Source organism: Brachypodium distachyon, chromosome 2, assembly GCF_000005505.3.
Source record: "Brachypodium distachyon strain Bd21 chromosome 2, Brachypodium_distachyon_v3.0, whole genome shotgun sequence".
NCBI classification, from domain to species: Eukaryota; Viridiplantae; Streptophyta; class Magnoliopsida; order Poales; family Poaceae; genus Brachypodium; species Brachypodium distachyon.
Window position 1 is genome coordinate 20,218,614 of NC_016132.3, and position 17,424 is coordinate 20,236,037.

General features: G+C 44.7%; 4 protein-coding genes across 8 annotated transcripts; all 4 read right to left on the minus strand.

Moving 5' to 3' along the window:
• Positions 1 to 219: 219 nt before the first annotated feature.
• On the minus strand, positions 220 to 7,780 carry LOC112270551. 5 transcript variants are annotated; one of them, XM_024458208.1, is made up of 5 exons: positions 7,630 to 7,766; positions 955 to 1,269; positions 730 to 848; positions 528 to 648; positions 220 to 439 (listed from the first exon to the last, which is right to left on the minus strand). In XM_024458208.1, the coding sequence occupies exons 2-5, from the start codon at positions 1,012 to 1,014 to the stop codon at positions 278 to 280; spliced, it is 462 nt and encodes a 153-aa protein (XP_024313976.1). In that variant the 5' UTR covers positions 1,015 to 1,269; positions 7,630 to 7,766; the 3' UTR covers positions 220 to 277. The 5 variants fall into 5 exon arrangements, 1 of the variants encoding a protein (XP_024313976.1); XR_002962795.1 differs by lacking the exons at positions 220 to 439; positions 528 to 648; positions 730 to 848; positions 955 to 1,269 and adding exons at positions 4,175 to 5,057; positions 5,155 to 5,560; XR_002962796.1 differs by lacking the exons at positions 220 to 439; positions 528 to 648; positions 730 to 848; positions 955 to 1,269 and adding an exon at positions 4,175 to 4,908.
• On the minus strand, positions 2,572 to 3,201 carry LOC112270721. Its single transcript, XM_024458779.1, has one exon. It carries the CDS (start codon positions 3,199 to 3,201, stop codon positions 2,572 to 2,574), a length of 630 nt encoding a protein of 209 aa, XP_024314547.1.
• Positions 7,781 to 8,366: 586 nt separating the features above from the next.
• On the minus strand, positions 8,367 to 11,617 carry LOC100828481. The gene is made up of 3 exons (XM_003566117.4): positions 9,854 to 11,617; positions 9,482 to 9,590; positions 8,367 to 8,652 (listed from the first exon to the last, which is right to left on the minus strand). Exons 1-2 carry the CDS (start codon positions 11,091 to 11,093, stop codon positions 9,505 to 9,507), a joined length of 1,326 nt encoding a protein of 441 aa, XP_003566165.1. The 5' UTR covers positions 11,094 to 11,617; the 3' UTR covers positions 8,367 to 8,652; positions 9,482 to 9,504.
• Positions 11,618 to 11,769: 152 nt separating this feature from the next.
• LOC100828990 (selT-like protein) lies at positions 11,770 to 16,078 on the minus strand. Its single transcript, XM_003568216.4, has 4 exons — positions 15,709 to 16,078; positions 15,527 to 15,597; positions 12,622 to 12,937; positions 11,770 to 12,142 (listed from the first exon to the last, which is right to left on the minus strand). Exons 1-4 carry the CDS (start codon positions 15,934 to 15,936, stop codon positions 12,026 to 12,028), a joined length of 732 nt encoding a protein of 243 aa, XP_003568264.1. The 5' UTR covers positions 15,937 to 16,078; the 3' UTR covers positions 11,770 to 12,025.
• Between the last annotated feature and the right edge of the window lie 1,346 nt (positions 16,079 to 17,424).

Here is a 17,424-nt window from a genome sequence, read left to right on the forward strand (position 1 = left end):
ATATCGTGAGACGGCAACATCAACAACGTACTTACGCCCAATTAAACTTTCAATATCATGTGTAACACCAGACTCCACATTGTATGACTCAGCAACCAAGATATCAGCAGGTTTTCCAAGTAAATCTTTGGCGATATCACCGAAGAAAACCATCTCAACGAATGATCCGTTATCAGAAACCATAAAAGCCAACTTATACCTACAAACGTAAAAAAGAAATAGTCACAAGATCATATATAGAAAAGGGTACAAAGTCAGAATTATACATTCAAAACACCTAGCTTGGACCAGCCGTTTTGCCACCACATTCGTTGTTGCTACACCTGAACGAATCGCCATCCTGAACAGACTTACAAGTACATATATCACAAGACATGAACCACCAGCCTTGGCCATCCGCGAGGCCGTCTAGTGTAACCTTCCATCTAAACATCTTGTTCTGCAAACAAAGAAGAACATAAGTAACCAATATTCACGAAAAAAGAACATTTCGTCGACAAATAATCATATAAGAAAAACTATCTTACCATAGCAACATGAGGCACAATTGAAGCAAGGTATGAAACATCGGTTCTCAGCGGGTCGGGGCTGTCAAACCGACGACCCCTGTCCGAAATACAATCAACCAAGTAAAATTCTCCCGCAATCCTAACAATAATCATCGCAAAAATACCACATGAGCAAAATAATACAATAGGAAAAACGAATACACATAGACAACGTACAAACCTGTTTCGCAGAGCAACAACATCAGGATTATCAAGGTTGATGCAAATCTTGGAACCATAGCTCGCCGAAAGATTAAGCAAAAGTGGCACATAGCAACTGATTGTATAAACTGTAAAAAACTACCGTAGACAAAAAAAAGGTAAAATAAATAATAATAATAATAATAATAATAATAATAATATAAAAAAAATAAAAATAAATTGTGAGCACTGCGGAAGAACTAACAGTCCAAATTACGAAATGTGCACCCCATGACCAGCAAATAACCGGTTCCTTTTTGCTCATGCTGACCAGCTTGTCGATATCAATTTCCTCAGCGTTCTTACCCCATAAAGAAACGATCGCAGTGTTCCTGTATTTTTTAAAATAAAATAAAAGATAATAGACAGAACAAACACACGCAATGTACGACACACGCGTATGCTAAATGTTAAATAATGCACCTGGTATCAGCGATTCTAAGTGTCCTTTTTGCAGTCGAACGACCTTTGACATCATCAGAAGCCAAATCAGAAACAGCAGTGACTACGCCCAGTACATCTGGACATATCAAAACCAACAGACATCCAGAATAACCAAAACGAACGACACATTTATAATAAAGCAAATAATTGCCAGGCACATGACACCCACCGACAAGAAAAGTCTTGTCTGTTATGTTCGCAAGTATGCTCTCAAAAGAGCGCAGCTTGTAAACATACATAGGAAATTTAAGAGGGGCAGGAGATATTTCTTGCACTATAGTCCAATAGGTAAATCGAATCTCGAAACGGTGCTCGAAAGACCTGTACTTGTCTCTTGCAACGTAAATTCAAAATTTTGCAAGTAATACATATGGAATTCACTTAACACATTCTGAAATTTCACGAGCAGTCCCTTAGGAACAAATCCATGTACACCAACGCCCTAAAAAAACAGCAATTACAACAAAGCGCGTATGAAACAAATTCAACAAACGAAACGACCAAAGCACCTTCTCATCAACAGCGATAAAATGCAGGCGAATAATGTCACCATTATTGCTCCCATCCATTTGTTCCTACAAACGTGCGATTCTTACACGAATACGCCAATCCTGTGTGTCATTTGACAAAGAGGACACAAGGGAATATGTTGATGCCGCCATCTGATTATCATTTTAAAAACAACTTTAGCAAGCCAAAGAATAAATAGTAAGGAGAATAAATAAAACTCGAACACAGACGAAGGAAAAAAAAGATACGCAGTCCCAAGCACAAACACATGTACAAAAATCCACAAACACAACCAGATTACGATTTTTATTGCTATTATTTTAAGGTAGTACACAAAAGTAAACAACTTCAAATAAGACCAAACATCATTACACATCCTACTGCGCAAGAGCGTCCAAGACCTCCCTGTACACAATATTCTTAGTAATTGACCCGCAAGAACCATTCTCCTCCTCGATAAGAATACGCAATCCAGACGGCGACGCCACCCTTGAAATGGCAACATACAACTGACCATGCGTGAACACAGGACTACGAAGATAAAGGCCAACCCTCTCAAGAGTCTAACCCTGACTCTTATTTATGGTCATAGCGTAACAAACTCTTATTGGAAACTGACGGCGCTGGAGCACAAAAGGCCACTTTGGATTCGTTGCATTAAGCACAATCCTAGGTATGCAGACATGTTGACCAGCAGAAAGACCAGTGATAACAATCCCCTCAAGCAAATAATCGAACAATTTCGTCACCAGCAACTTAGTACCATTACACAAGCCCTTGGACTGATTTAAATTGCGAAGAAGAATGACGGGAACTCCAACTTTAAGGGCAAGTCGGTGATTAGGATAGTTCAGGATCACCACCGAATTCAGGAACTCAACTGGAAAAGGACATCAACATTTGGCACCTGCTCAGAGCAAGGAGCAATTCTATCAGCACTAAGATATTCTGTTTCTTCAGAAGGCACCATAGAAGTAACGTATTCATTAATTTCATCCACAACAGCATTGGTTGGACATATTATAGCCCTGCCAGCTAAGTAATCCATGTTATCATGATGCAAAACAAAGTCATGGTACACATCACCAACGATAGCAGACACCTTAATCAAAAAGCGATCAGGAATATCAACCCAAACACGTTCAGGATCATCTTTGTAACGACGTGCACGAAGTACCCCATCACCCACGTCAAGCACCCACTGGGCAAATTCGCTGAGCAACAACCTGTCTGTCTCTGATAATTTATCAGACTGCAACCTCATGTTATCATGAAGCTTAAAAACCTTTACTTCACGCCACAAAGGAGAACTGCAGATCGCGGCGTCAAGCACTTCGCTTTTCAAAGAACCAGGAAGAACAGGAAGCACCTGCCGAAAATCCCCGCCAAGCATAATAGGAAGGCCCCCGAAATCAAGAGCAGCATTAGAGACATTATCCTGAGACAAAATATCTCTCAAACTACGATCTAAACACTCAAAGCACCTCCTGTGAGTCATGGGAGCCTCATCCCACAGCAAAAGTGCCGTCTGTCTAACCAGGTCAGCGAGCATGGTACCACGACCAATCCCACAAAAGGACTTATCATCAACATCAACGAGTATATGAAAGCGAGAATGCGCTGTACGTCCACCAGGGAGCAATAGAGCAGCCACACCTGAAGAAGCAACTGCTAACACAATTTCCCCTGTGAACGAAGCCTAGCAGCAATAGTTCTCCATAAAAAAGTCTTTCCAGTGCCACCCTAGCCTGAAACAAACATAATCCCAGGCTTCCTAGCATCAACTGCATCCATAATACTCTCATAGACCGATAACTAACCCTCATTAAAGTTAGAATACAAATGGAGCCATTCAACCGCCAAAACGGAAGCATCGTACGAAGTCTCTTCATAAATCAACCTGTTATCAGACGGACAACCGGCGGGTGTCACAACAGCGGGGAGGTTATAGGAAGATATAGACGATCCATTATTTGTGAAAAGGACAGACAGCTCCCGCACAAGATGAATCTGCAGCAAAGCATCTGGCACTACGTAGTTACGATTACGCAATGCCACACGTATCTGATAGGAGAGATCTTCAGCCATATAACCCCAAAATTTTGTGAACAACGTACCAGCGTCACCAACATCACAATACATCAAAACGGTGACAAAAAGGTCTCGCAGCTGACGTGGAGTGGCCCAATGAACAGTTTCTTCAAACACGCGCTCCCATTCTCTATCATCACCAAGAAGACCTCTAGCTTGACAAGCCTCCCTGAAAGTGCCACGAAGCTTGCCAGCATGTGTCATCAAATCTTCATAACTACAAGCCCTGCGTACTGTCATTAGACGCATCCGGAGATAAAAGAGTTCACCGGTGGTAGGATGGACATAGCGGATTCTGCTGACCTTAGTATCCTTACCACGCGCGGACCATTTCCTCTTGTCCGGATACCACGTATACCTAGTGGTGAATTCACAGTAAGTAAGATCACGGCACCGAGGATTCTTCCTGTTCATTTCAAACCATTCCGTAAGAGAAGTCTTCTTTGACCTCCTTCTAACAACAACGTCAGCTATGTCGTCTTCTTCTGAAAATGTCACTCTATTCATACCCGGGAGATGAATCTGCAAACGCTCAACCGCAGGCGCACGAGCATGAAGATCAAATGCAAATATCCTCCATATGGCTTCGCACGTAGATAGATATCTAAAATGTACTCTTCAACTTCGTCTATACCATCAGAAATAGGAATCTCTGCTATGTCTGAAGAAGATCTTGCAGAACACGGATCACTCGAGGCCACCTCAACCACGGAAGCACCTTGCGCCGCCACAACCCGAGCCGCATATAGCTTAATCTTAGCACGATCATTACCCTTATGCACATACTTGAATAGATACTTGACAAGATGAGTCTTGTTGCACCGCTCGACATTTATATGGGCCTGATATTTCTTCATAAGTTTGGGATTGTAAGGGACAATCCATCTATTATTTAAACGATGTACACCTTTAGCAACAAAACGTCCATCATCCCGCCTTCTGTACGCAACAAAACCATCCGGACCAACAATAGTTGCTTCGTTAAAACTTTTTGGAAATCTCTTCGAACAGATCCCATCCTTCATACAAGGACACCCCATGTTCATATTTCCACAAGGACCATGCACCATAAACTCGTCCACCAGAGCATATAGCAAGGGATCATCCGACACATCTGGAAGCTCAGCACAAACAATAGAATCTATAAGGCCAGGACGCAAATCTATAAGCTCAGCACAAACAATAGAATCTATCAGGATCGTTCGTGCCTTGGCGCTTATCACCTAACCACACGAGCATATGTACATGAGGCAGCCCCCTCTTCTGAAACTCCACGGTATAGAGTGCCGAAAAACATCATATCAACATAAGTTCATGAGGCAACCCAACACCAAAAAAAAAGATAAAAAAGGCTACTCACCTGCACGTACAGGACCAAATACAGAACCACCTTTAATATCATCGTAGAGCTCATCAAGCTTCATCTTGAAAACCCGGCTAACAATATCAGATCTGTTGGCTAACAATATCAGATCTGTCAGCAGGGACTTGTCCAGGCTCGTATCTAAGAGCGTCCGCAATCTCATCCCACTTCGGATTGCATGTAAAAGTTATAAAAAGGTCAGGAGCACCATAACATCTGCATATGGCCATCGCATCTTGGTAATCCTGAGTCATATAACGACGCGATCCAACAAAACTGGCAGGAAGATGGATCTTGACCCCAACGTTTTTTCTAGAAGAGGATCCTTGACCAACAGTGTCAACCAATCCTTGGTATGACTCATCCCTCAACTTATCTTGGTTTCTTATCACAAAAACCAAACCTATCACATTCTACACAAGAGTAAGCATCCACCTTAATCTGATCAGAAAGACGACCACAACAAGTATAGGGATTAGGTTGATTAAGCCTATAGTGACACCGGTAGCAATAGTATTCGAGCATAGAAACGTCTTCTCGACGCGAGCTAGCACCACTTGAAGACGAAGCATATTTCATCCCCAGATAAAATCCCTTCTCACCATAAGGAAAAAGCAGCGGATACTGAAGAGCCATGAGCGCTGGATGCAACTGAGATACGTGCTTCAATGGACCATAGGACCATCCTGACGCTGAACAACAATATCAAACTTACACCGCTCCGCAGTAAAATCGCCAACTATTAGAGCAGCTAACTCCGAAGCCACGGGAGGTCTATACACGCCAGGATCAGAGGACTCCGAGCCAACTATCTTGATACCCAGGTTAGGGCACTCAGGCGAACAAACACGATGAGCAGCAATGCGAAAAGTACGCACGAGCACGTTATGTTCATCAAGCATCTCCATCAGAGCAGAAACAACATGAGGGTCGGGCCGGTCTCTAGTCTCACCAATCTCACCAAAAACATCCAGGCCATTGCGAAGCTCAATATCCGTGTCATAAACGTACAACTGCGCAAAGCTAGGGGTCTTTCCACTTGGAGGCACCAATGTACCCATCCGATGAAGAACCTTACCAGAAACACGAAACACATAAGGCCCGTCACCCATGTTGATACTCCTGTCAACCGAGACGCCCATCGAAGTGAATGCAAAAAGCGAATTATAAGATCGAATTAACCTCATAAATTCCCTGCTTTGGGAACCACCAATGAAACTAACAAGCTCACGCAGCGGAGAAGGCCATTCCTTGTACGTCTGAGGGCTTACGCGCCCTCCACGACAACATGCATTGTAAAGCACGTTTCCCTGTACGCTACCAGCGATTGCCCTCTCAGAAAACCAAAACAACGCACCACAGAAATTGCAGACATAATCAAGACCTCCGTGATATGATCTCCCAACAAAATTAGCTGGATCATTAAACCAAAAATAAATGTTGAGAATTACGAAATATAAAATTAACAAACGAAAAATAAACCACTCAGGACAGGGACATCGCAGACATAAACTGGCCAGGGAAAATATCCTAAGCAAAAATATACATGTCACGACCAAGACCAACGGCCACAATGTCAACAAAACAACACAACACGAACCTATAGCACGTGTCATGTCTCGAAGCCAACGACACTTCCTATTAACGCGAGACAAGTCGCTTCCCACACGAGGTAAGATCAGATTCCCTGACACGTCAAGTCAACAGGCCAAAGGCTAATAAACAAGCGATCCCATTACATAAAAACAGCGAAACATAAACAGAAATAAATACCGATAATCCCAATGACAGATCTCCCGTAATAAGGATCGAGCCCATCGGACACCATGGAGGACGAAAAACCCATATCACCATCAACAACATCGTCGGCACATGCTGCCCATGCGACAAAAACATCAGAGTAAAAAAAACAGAGAGACACAACAGCCCAACCTCGAGCACGTCGGGGTGCACGACGACGACCATGAAGACGAACACCGACGATGTGTTCAGTAGACACCGATTGAGCCACCACACGGTCATGAGACGAAGAAGTCACGTCAACACACATAGCCAAACCGAACGATGTCGATCCCACGACACCATCGACAGGGCCGACGGCACGCACATCTAACACATGCATGCAAAAACATAGATCTTGACATCTAGATCCATTGACGACAACCAAAAATAAACTAAAAAAAGACAAAGTGACAACCAACAGATGGACATGACACGACCCCACGACTCCGACCACGAACCCCACCACAACGGTCTCAGTTACGACGAGGCATATAAAAACGGCAAAGAACAGACTAACCTGCAATTACAAACCATAATTAATGTCGAATTAAACAACCCTAAACAATACGTGTAAACAAAACAATCTCAAAAGAATAGCATCCATCGTGTCAAACACCGGCAAAAACCATGGGCATATAACACCACAGAGAGCGTAAAAACACGAACAAATCACGTAGAAAAAGCACATACCTCGACGCACGCGCCGAACCAGCCAGGTGAAGAACCAATCGAACCGCCAAATATCGCTGATGTAGAGACACAGCCGACGCTTGACACAACAACTCACCAAACCACCACGAACGGAAATGCAATCCTAATGGAGTGAACAAACACAAACCACGTCGAAATCCAAATGCCCAGAACCACTTATATAGCAACAATGACGTTAATGCAAATGCATGCATGAACTACACGTGCATAAACAGCTGTCACCATGCGAAACACCCAGAATAACCGATTGACACCAGCGCGTACACGTACGCCAAGAAGAACACGCTAGTAACATACACGTGTGCCAGAAACACACGTTACTCCATCACCCACACGTCCCAGCCTCTGACAACCCGGCCCAATACCCGGGTGCAATGAACGCCAACAGAACGGGATTGAAACGCGCGAACCGCCAAATCGCTGTCGTGGAGCAAGGAGAACGCGCAAAATACTTCCCCTTTGGGATTGAGTTATATGCGCGGATTTGTGTATAAAAGCTTTAATCAATTCTGCTCTATAACATTTGACAGATAAACATAGCCCTAATTGGTATGTTCAAACTGGCATTTATGCCAGGTAACAGTTCGTTTTCTAGTCATGCAGAGTCGTCTAACAATATTTAAAAGAGTGCATCCATTACTTATCATCAGCATGCAAATACCATATGCCACAACATAGTCCGATCAAATGTATCCTAATTTGATAATGACCAAAGCGAAACAGAAAAGAGCTGAACACTTGAGTGCGTCAACAGTTTACAAAGAACATAAGCATGATGTCTTGAAAATAACATTGTATTCTAGTTCTGTTCCATCCAAATAGCACATAAATTCAACAGGTGCGCACGTAAACAAGTCTGATAAATAAGAAATCATCTATTTCAAAGAGAATTGTAGCAGCATATAGAGCAAGCCCAATGTTGTCCTAGAATTTCCACAAAGCAAGAGTTCATGTCCTTCAGGTGCCACCATCAAACTTTGTTGTCAGTCAAATATAAGGAACCTGCAAGGCAAAACAGTAAACAGAAACATCAACATCCTCTCCGATAGTTTTGGTGATGACAATCTTTGATAACATTTCAATTTTGGTGATTAGTCAATTTAGAGTAGTCTCACTTGGTAAGAAACATACTTCAGTTAAGCCTTGGTTTGGTGATAACATTTCAGGACATTGACTATTGGAAGATAAAAGCTTATCATGGTGAAAAACTGAAAATGGCTGTGTGCATCACTAGATGCGGAGGCCGGGGATCCTTCCCCTTTTCGAAAAAAAGAAAGAAAAAAATGGTGAAAACTGAAATGTCTGCAAGACTGGGATAAGTATGGCCAGGTAATTGAGTAGTTCACATGATAATATGGTACTCCTGTGCTGAGCGACAAGAAGTCAAGCACTGAAGACAATACGAGAAAAGAACACATTCAACCAGCACACTTTATTCCCCTAAAATTGTAGGATGCTTGAAGAAAACGAGCTACCCTATAATGCGATATGCCACAATTTGAGTATACAATCCAGAAAGTAGAACACCACCATATTCTCTTAGCCAAATGTAACTAAACAGTTCTCAACCAAACGAGTTGAAATCAAGGATAAGAATTGGACCAATCCAGAAAGTAGAACACCACCATATGGTATTTTCCCTAAACAGTTTTCATAGGTAAATGGCTGTGTGCATCAGTCGATGCAGAGGCCGGAGGTTATCCTCCTTTTCGAAAAAAAAACAATTGGACAATTAAGATAACCAGTTCAACATAGTGACTTGGGAACATGATCAAAACTACTTATTTCTGCAAGTAGTAACACATTCCATGGGCAGTGTAGGAGGAAGTACCATAGATAAGTTGCTGCCACACTTCAATTTTTCTGGCCTCTGTCGACACGAACCAGCATTTCTGCCAAAGTCTTCCTTTTGCAATTGGTGTTCTTGCTTGAAAGGGTTCCTTCAATTATATTAATAGATTAAAAGAACTTAAACAAAAATGATACAGAACAACAAGAGCTGTATATGTTTCTTTGCTACACCAAAAGTGAATTGGAAAACATTGTTTAGGCATTTAACAGGACAATTGCTTCGACAGTTGCCATTAATTAGAGAAGCAAAACAATTGCAAACCTCGTGCAATCTAATAAGTACAGTACAGCAAGCTTCAGCAATTCAATATCAAATATACCAAACAAGCATGTTCAAGAAGAATATATATACCAGCACCAGGAATATAGCTCGATTCAAGCCATGTTGGGAGCACGCACGGCATGAGGAAACCAGAGAGTTTCGAGAGGCTCGTGATTCGAAAGTCGATTCTCCCGGGAAGATGACACGCCCCAAGACAATCTCCCTTAGCCATGTCCACAACAAGAACAAAGCGACCATAATCAAGGTACAGCATGCTCGCATTGAATGGATCAATAGCAGCAATGCTTGGTATGTGGTTGTCCAACCGTTTACATCTTTCGGGCAAGATTGGGGTAACTGCTATCTTGTGCTCTAGCGTCCAGCAGCAGCCCTTATCGTCAAGCGAATACGAGCTGACCACGAACGGCTTCTTGTTATTAGACACCTCGACATACCGCAGCTTCCCCTCGCTGAACCCGAAACGCCGGTACCTGCCCAGTATCAGCCTCCCAGCGAAGCCATCCAGGTCAGGCAGCACACTGCCCCGCGGCAGCTCGAAGAAACGATTTTCCGGCCGGTCGCTGAACGGATCGACGGAGCAGGCACCCCAGCTCACGTCGACCCACCACAGCCGGTCGCCGAAGGCCAGTACCTCGTGCTCTTTGTGTATGCACATCAACCGCCCAGCCGGCATCGTGGAGGACCCGGTCAGCAGCCGTTCGTCCCACTCCCCTGTGTCGGACAGAAACCGACGCACGACTCCGCGCCCGCGGCCCTCCTCTCCCCTGCAGCTGCTTCGGCTGAGCTGAGCGACCACGTATCTATCAGGCGGGCCGGGGGAGCCTTCGGATTGGGTGAGCAGGCCGAAGCCCGAGCTCATCCCCGAGATATCCATGTCGGGGACCGGCAGGCGGAACATCTGGCCGCTGAGAGGGTTGCAGACGAATCGCGCGACGTCCGGTTCGACGTCGCCGTTTGGTGAGTCAAATTCATGTATGAAGCTGTAGCGGATGTTGCCGATGACCGGGGCGCGGTGGCGGGTGTCGGCGAAGTCGAGGAGGAGGAGGCCGTCGGAGCTCGCGGCCCGGAGGGTGCCGGTGAAGAAGTCCACGGCGTCGCCGTCGGGGTCGACGAGGTGGGCAGGGAAGGAGAGTTGGGAGACAAGCGGCGGCGTGTGGAGGTCGAAGGACAAGGACCCCGACGCGTCCAGCGCCGGCTTTTTGTAGAGCATGGCCCACTGAGCGCGCGTGGTCGCCGTCGGCGCCGTGCAGAGGAAGCGGCGAAGAGGGGGCGGGACGGCGCCGGCGAGGCGTCGGAGCAAGAGGGGCATTTTGCTTTTGGAGGAGCCCGCGGTGGTGTGGTGTGGTACGGTGCGAATGGAAGCAAGAGGAGGAATTGGGAGAAGGGTTTTGTGCTTTCTGTCCGTGGTGTGCTGGTGGCTGGTGCCTGGTGGGGATGGACCATGGAAGAGGAGGAGGTTTTGGTGCACATGGAATTGGTCTATGCAGCTCTGGCAACTTCTGCAAAAGAGAAGGGTGACGTGCGCTTGGGGGCTTGGCCCGTCGATCGTTCTTCGGGTCTCCTCGATTTCAACGGTGTGTGCTGGGGAAGGCAACAAAGGTGAACTCGAACTTTGAAGCTTCCTCAACACCCTTGCGAGGAAGCAGGAAGTTGGCTATTTTTTTTTCTTTGCTTTTCTTTTGAAGGGGTTTTTCTTTGATTTTGAGGGGAGCAAATTGGCTGTCTAGTTTGAGTTTCCCGTCAAATTGTTCTACATCTGGGCCGCCTGCGAGCTAAAAAGAGCCCATGGGGTATATACCCTCAGTCGCCTAAAACAGAGAATCTGTGAGACCCTTGGAAAAAATGAGTGCAATGACCATGGATCAGAGTATTAGACAGACAGTCGCACAATGCATGAAACGGCATACATGGATCAACCCCTAAAAACTTTATGGGGACATACATGAATCATACTTAACATATAGGTACCAAACTTAGATGAGAACTTCAAACTTTTGACCGCCACATAGCAGTTTCAGGCAATCACAATTATATAGTGTGCGATGTTTGTACAACAGCATCACGCTGTCACTGTTTCATGCGGAGTTATCCTTTAGGACCTTTACAAGCCATACATACTCTGAAACTAGTGTTTACAGGTAAGCTGTGGAGTTACAGAAATGCTCAACCACACAGAGCTAACCATAAAATACCTTAGTAACTGATACATCGGGGCGGAGCATGATATACCAAGACAGTAGTCTAAGACAAGGTGTTTCCCATACTTTTCCCGAATGGAGAACGTGGCAATCTGCTGCCGATGAGATCCCGCAGCTCAAACTCGCTAGGAAACCTCTGTTCAGCTAATTTTGAGAAAACCTGGTGGAAATAATTTTCAGTAAGCAAGAAACAACAATGTGCAGTGCATCTCAAGTCATGTTGGTATATCAAGCCTTTTGACTGTAGCAGTTATTTCTAGGAAGAGAAATATAAAGTCATGAAAAAACCCAGACTTGATGGAACTTGTTTCCCATCTCTACAAGTGCCCAACAAGGCAAAAATGTGATTCTTTTTTTTTATGCAGGTGAGCCTTGAAGAAATTAACATGTAATAAAGAAACAGGTCTATCATACTCCAGAATCCTAATTTATGACACAAGCATGCAAGACTGGAATTTATTTGTTACAGTATATGTGTTAATACTCCCTCCGTCCCATATTAAGTGACTCAAATTTGTCCAAATATCGACGTATCTATATACTACAATACGTCTAGATACATGTAATAGAAAGTCACTTAATATGGGACGGAGGGAGTACAAAACAAGCGGAAGGGTGTATCTGATATAGGAAACGTACCAAATCTCCATTGCAGTAAACTTCGAAGGCACCAGAACTTTGCAGGAAAGACTGAGCGAAATTGCCAAATAGCCAAATTGTCGCCATGGTTCCAAATCTATTGGCACGCAACGAGTAAAACCATGGAGGTGGAACAATTCCAAATCTAGGGAAAATCTGGTCACCAGCCATTATTGTTGCTATGGCTCCAACTTGCAGAACTGGCACAATTTTGCTCAGTATCCGTTTGGGGAAGGGTGGAGGATAATTATGCAAGAAGACATTAATGCCAGGAAATGATGTTTCCAGCATGCGTTTCATCGTCATAGCATTTCCCCTACAAAATGGAACTCAAAATATTCAGTCTAATCTGCATATGCAAAGCATGACTTATAGTTTATAGAATATCGTTGTGTATAGATGAAAGATGATATCACGACATTTTCACTTAGCTCTGTTTCTTTTAATGTCCTTTTCTAGTAAGATAAAAAACGCAAGGTATGAGAACAAGTTCTAGCAAAGTGAAAATGCAATAGATAATTAACTGGTTAATTAATCTTACTAATCACTCGTACTTTCTGTTTAACAGCCTTAGATCCATACCATGATGTACTAATTAGGGGTAGCCACATCAATATTTAGCTTGAATCTTCCATAACGAGTCAACGGAATAATTACCATGATGTACTAATTAATATTGTGTTTTTCTATTAATTAGCACAATATTAAGAAACCTGGTGCTTTTCTATGGTTAACAGGAATAATTAAGAGTTCTTCCACAGGCTTTCCCATTTTATTTATACTCCTCACAACGTAAAGGCATTCATGAACGTAGGTTATATAATGAAGACATCAACAACGGTCTTGGTACACTGCCTAGCACACTGCTTGCTCAGTGTGCAGGCTTATTCTGATGACCAAATGTCATGTGCAAATACAAGAATTGCTTAAGTTGCAGCATGCTGCAATATGAGTCTCCTTGTTGTCTTGCGGATATTTCAGACAGCTAGTTGTGGGCAACCAAGGTAGTCAAGGAAAACTGTTGTAACTAGATGAGGCTGATAGCTAGAACTTGGGAAGGGTTGTTGTGATTGCAAAAAAGAAGGGTTAAATCCTTATAAAATTATATGCCCCTGCAAGGTAGAAAAAACACTCCTATTTCTATACCATGCAGGCTATGGTATGTTTGCCTAAAGGTATATAAGGTTTTTTTTTTGTAAGGACATACAAGGGTTTCAGTTTTGGTGTAATATGGAGTCGCCCCAAGAAGATAGATGGAAATGAAATGTATGAAGGGAAACAACGTTCTTTTTTCCTTTTTGCCAAAGATTTACTACATCATGGCTCTTTCTTTTCTTAAAACTGGTAAACCTTTACTCGGTCTTTTTCTAATGTTCATGATTACTACTTTCTTATGTATTCCGAAAACATTGGGGACACATTTTCAGAAAAACAACCAAAGTAACAATGGCATTTCAGAGTGCCATGCACACTTGCAGCTATGTCATTGCATGACCCTTAGAGTGAATTCTGGAGTAGTATTTACATAATTCTCAAACTTTGCAACAGCATGGGCCCAATCTTCCTATCAATGCGATGTGATCTACAAACCACTTCAGTTTATATTGCCTATACAATATTATTAATGAGCAGATGATAATAAAATCAGTAAGGGTGTTGGAACTCGGAAAGATCGTTAAGCGGATAGTTGATAGCATATGCTGCTGCGACTGGAATTAGCAAGACGTACCATGTAGTTTAAATAAAATGCGTTTAGCAGAAAGGTCAAAGGTAAGAACACTGCAGCAACTGAAGTATTAGAATATCAGTAAGTCTCACTAAAGAATTGATAAATTCTTATACCACACAATCAATGCAAGTTAAAACTCAGGTGACCTGAAGCTATATGTCTTAAAGACAATGAATCCACAACTGCTGTCATCTCACTCAAAATGAATTATGCATGCTCTCAACATTGGCATGCAATAGCTGAAGTCAATCTAACCTAAGTGCCTATATGCGCAAACCAGCTGAAAGCAAGGACATCACATCACACTAACAGTGGTGAAAAAACTAACAACATTACTAGTTCAAACTCAAAAGGACTATAGGAGACACCAAAAAAATGTGATCTCGAAATTTTTATGCTGCAAGCTATGAGGAATAGATTGCCAGCTGGTACATAGCCGAAGAAGAATTGGAAGGGTTCAGAGAAATGCCGCTTATGTGGTTTGGAAGAGGATGTTAACCACAGTGGTTGCCAATTTTATCTGGATCAGCATCAAAATGGCGTTTTGTCTGTTCTACGTGAGCTGCTTTGGCACCAAAGTAGATTCTATGATTTTTCTGTCAAAACTCTCGCCATGTCTGTTCTTTTTTGGCCAGCTGAAGCGATGACTAGTTCTGTGCCATTTTGACTTCCCTGTAATTGGGAGCAGGTAAACCCAGCACATCCCCCTATCCCTGTTGGCTTCATAATCAAGATAAAAAACCTTTTGTCTAAAACACAAGTATGATACAAGATGACTTAAATTGCTTAACACAGCACTCATACTGCCGTCAGAGTATGCACATAGTCATTAATTATAAGTTTATAACTGGCACAGTTCCCCACTAATATTTTTCACATGATTGTAAACTCAAGAAACGACTTGGAGAAAGTTACAAACCGTTGAGCATGCGGTACTAGCAAGAACGGATATGAAGGCACCATGGTATTGCTTATCAGTCAACGAGCGGAACTAGTGAAACAGATACCAAATAACCCACCTCCTAACCCACCTCCTAACTACTCCACCAGTCACTAGGTATCAGGTGCACTATGCATATGTTCGTTTCATCCGGACAAAACAAATAACCAACAAATTAAGCTAACGAGCAACCACCAGTGCGCAGAAACACGAAATACACCGGCTCGCGGACTCACTTGTACGAGCAGGAGGCACAGAATTGCAGCTCCACGGTGGTGCCGAATCCAGCTCCATCCAGATGGGGCTCCTGTGATTGCACCAGAATAACAAAATCAACTCGCCGTTTAGACTGGTGCAGCAGAATTACGAGCTAGGGTCTGACGAAAAGAGAATTTCGATCTAGGGTTTTGCGACCCACCTGTATGGCAGCGGCGGCTGGGTCTGCGTGATGGTGGTGCGGCGGGTGGGGGTGATGGGGTGGATGGGGGTGGTGCGGTGGGTGGGGGTGATGGGGCGGATGCGGGTGGTGAGGGGGGTGATGGTGGGGATGGCGGAGGTGGGGAGGCGGCGGCGCGAAGATGTGGGAGAGGTCTGAGAAGAAGAGCAGCGCAGGGAGGGCGACGAGGAGGAGCTGCACGCGATCCATGGCTACCACTGCTCCCCGTCTCACGGCTCCGCTCTCCGTTCTTCTCTGGGACGCGGAAGGAAAAGCGGAGCGGCGCAGCGGGTGCGGAAGGCGAAGCTTCTTCCTCCGTCAAACCGCCAGGTGGGACTGGGCTCCGATGATGTGGGACCCTGTTGTCAGTGGGGTTTCTAACGTGTTGCGGTAAGTTCGATACCTCGTTGAGAGGGGCAGCACGACTTTTTTTTAAAAAAAAAAAGGTAATTGAACCACGAACTTGAAAGGTAATTGGTAGTTTTACCGGATTTTATTAGCTCTTTGCTTGTTGACGATGTAAGTGTTTTTATCCATCAATAAAATCGGCATGATGGCTTTCCTAAAAAGAAAGTTGCAAAATGAGCCAAACTAGCTTTAAAAGTTGAGATTCACAAGCATTTTAGTCCAATTAGTCCGAATTGTATACGTGGTACCTAGATGGAGTCCCATCGGGCCGTAATTTTTTTGCAAAAAAGCCCCCTGAGCAGGAACAATTGTACACACGTCGGCCGGTGAGGCCCTTGGAAGCGAAGGAGAGCTTCGGAGGCCCGTGAGGCCGAAGAGCGTGGTGGGGAGGGCGCTGACGAAGGAGTTTGCGGCGAGGGAGAGCTCCTAGAGAGTGGCGGCGCAAGAGGCGGAGGAGGGGAGCGTGCCGGTGAGGCGGTTGGCGGAGAGATCAAGCACGCAAGCGTGAGAGGCCGACTGTGAGGGCTAGGCCCACGAGGACGGGGGAGATGGGCCCCGGCGAGGTCAGCACCGGCCCCCTCCATCTCTCCTGACGCCATCCCACCCCACCCCTTCTCTCCCGATGCCACCCCCACCCCACCCCTTCTTTCCCGACCTCCGATGCCCGAGCGACGTTGTCGGGTAGGGTCATGGCGACACCACTCTAGCCGAGATGACAGAGACAAGGCCGTAAAGTCAAACTAACACTAAGCCGGCATCCCAGACGTATGCCGGCATGGCTATTTTGTCTTATGAGTTTGCAGGATAAGGACGAGCACCTTGATCTCGGCGATATCCGAGATCTCTCAACGGTCTTATCCTGACCACGCGGTGTAAAGTAAAGCAGCGCCATCATCATCTCAGAAAAAGTGGTCAGCGCCTACGTACCGATGCCAGGCGACTGCAGAGAGGAAGCACCGAAAGAGAATCTCTGACGGAAGCCGGTAGAGGATAGCGGTACTTTCTGCAGGGTGTCAGGAAAAAGTAAAGTTGTCTTGTCCCCTATGGTGCCGCCCGGAGGGAACCAAGCCGCGTGCCTGGCGGGGCCCAAAGAAGATAACGTTAGACTCGGCCCATATGTCAGTGTGACATGGGCGGCTTATAAATAGAACCTTACCCCTCTGTAGAAAGGGAGGGTGCACTTAGACATCTTGGGTTTCTCCTCCTCCTCCTCCTCCTCCTCCTCCTCCTCCTCTTCTTCTTCAAGAATACAGCTCAAGGAGCACCTTTGTAGAGCTTCTTTATCTCGGC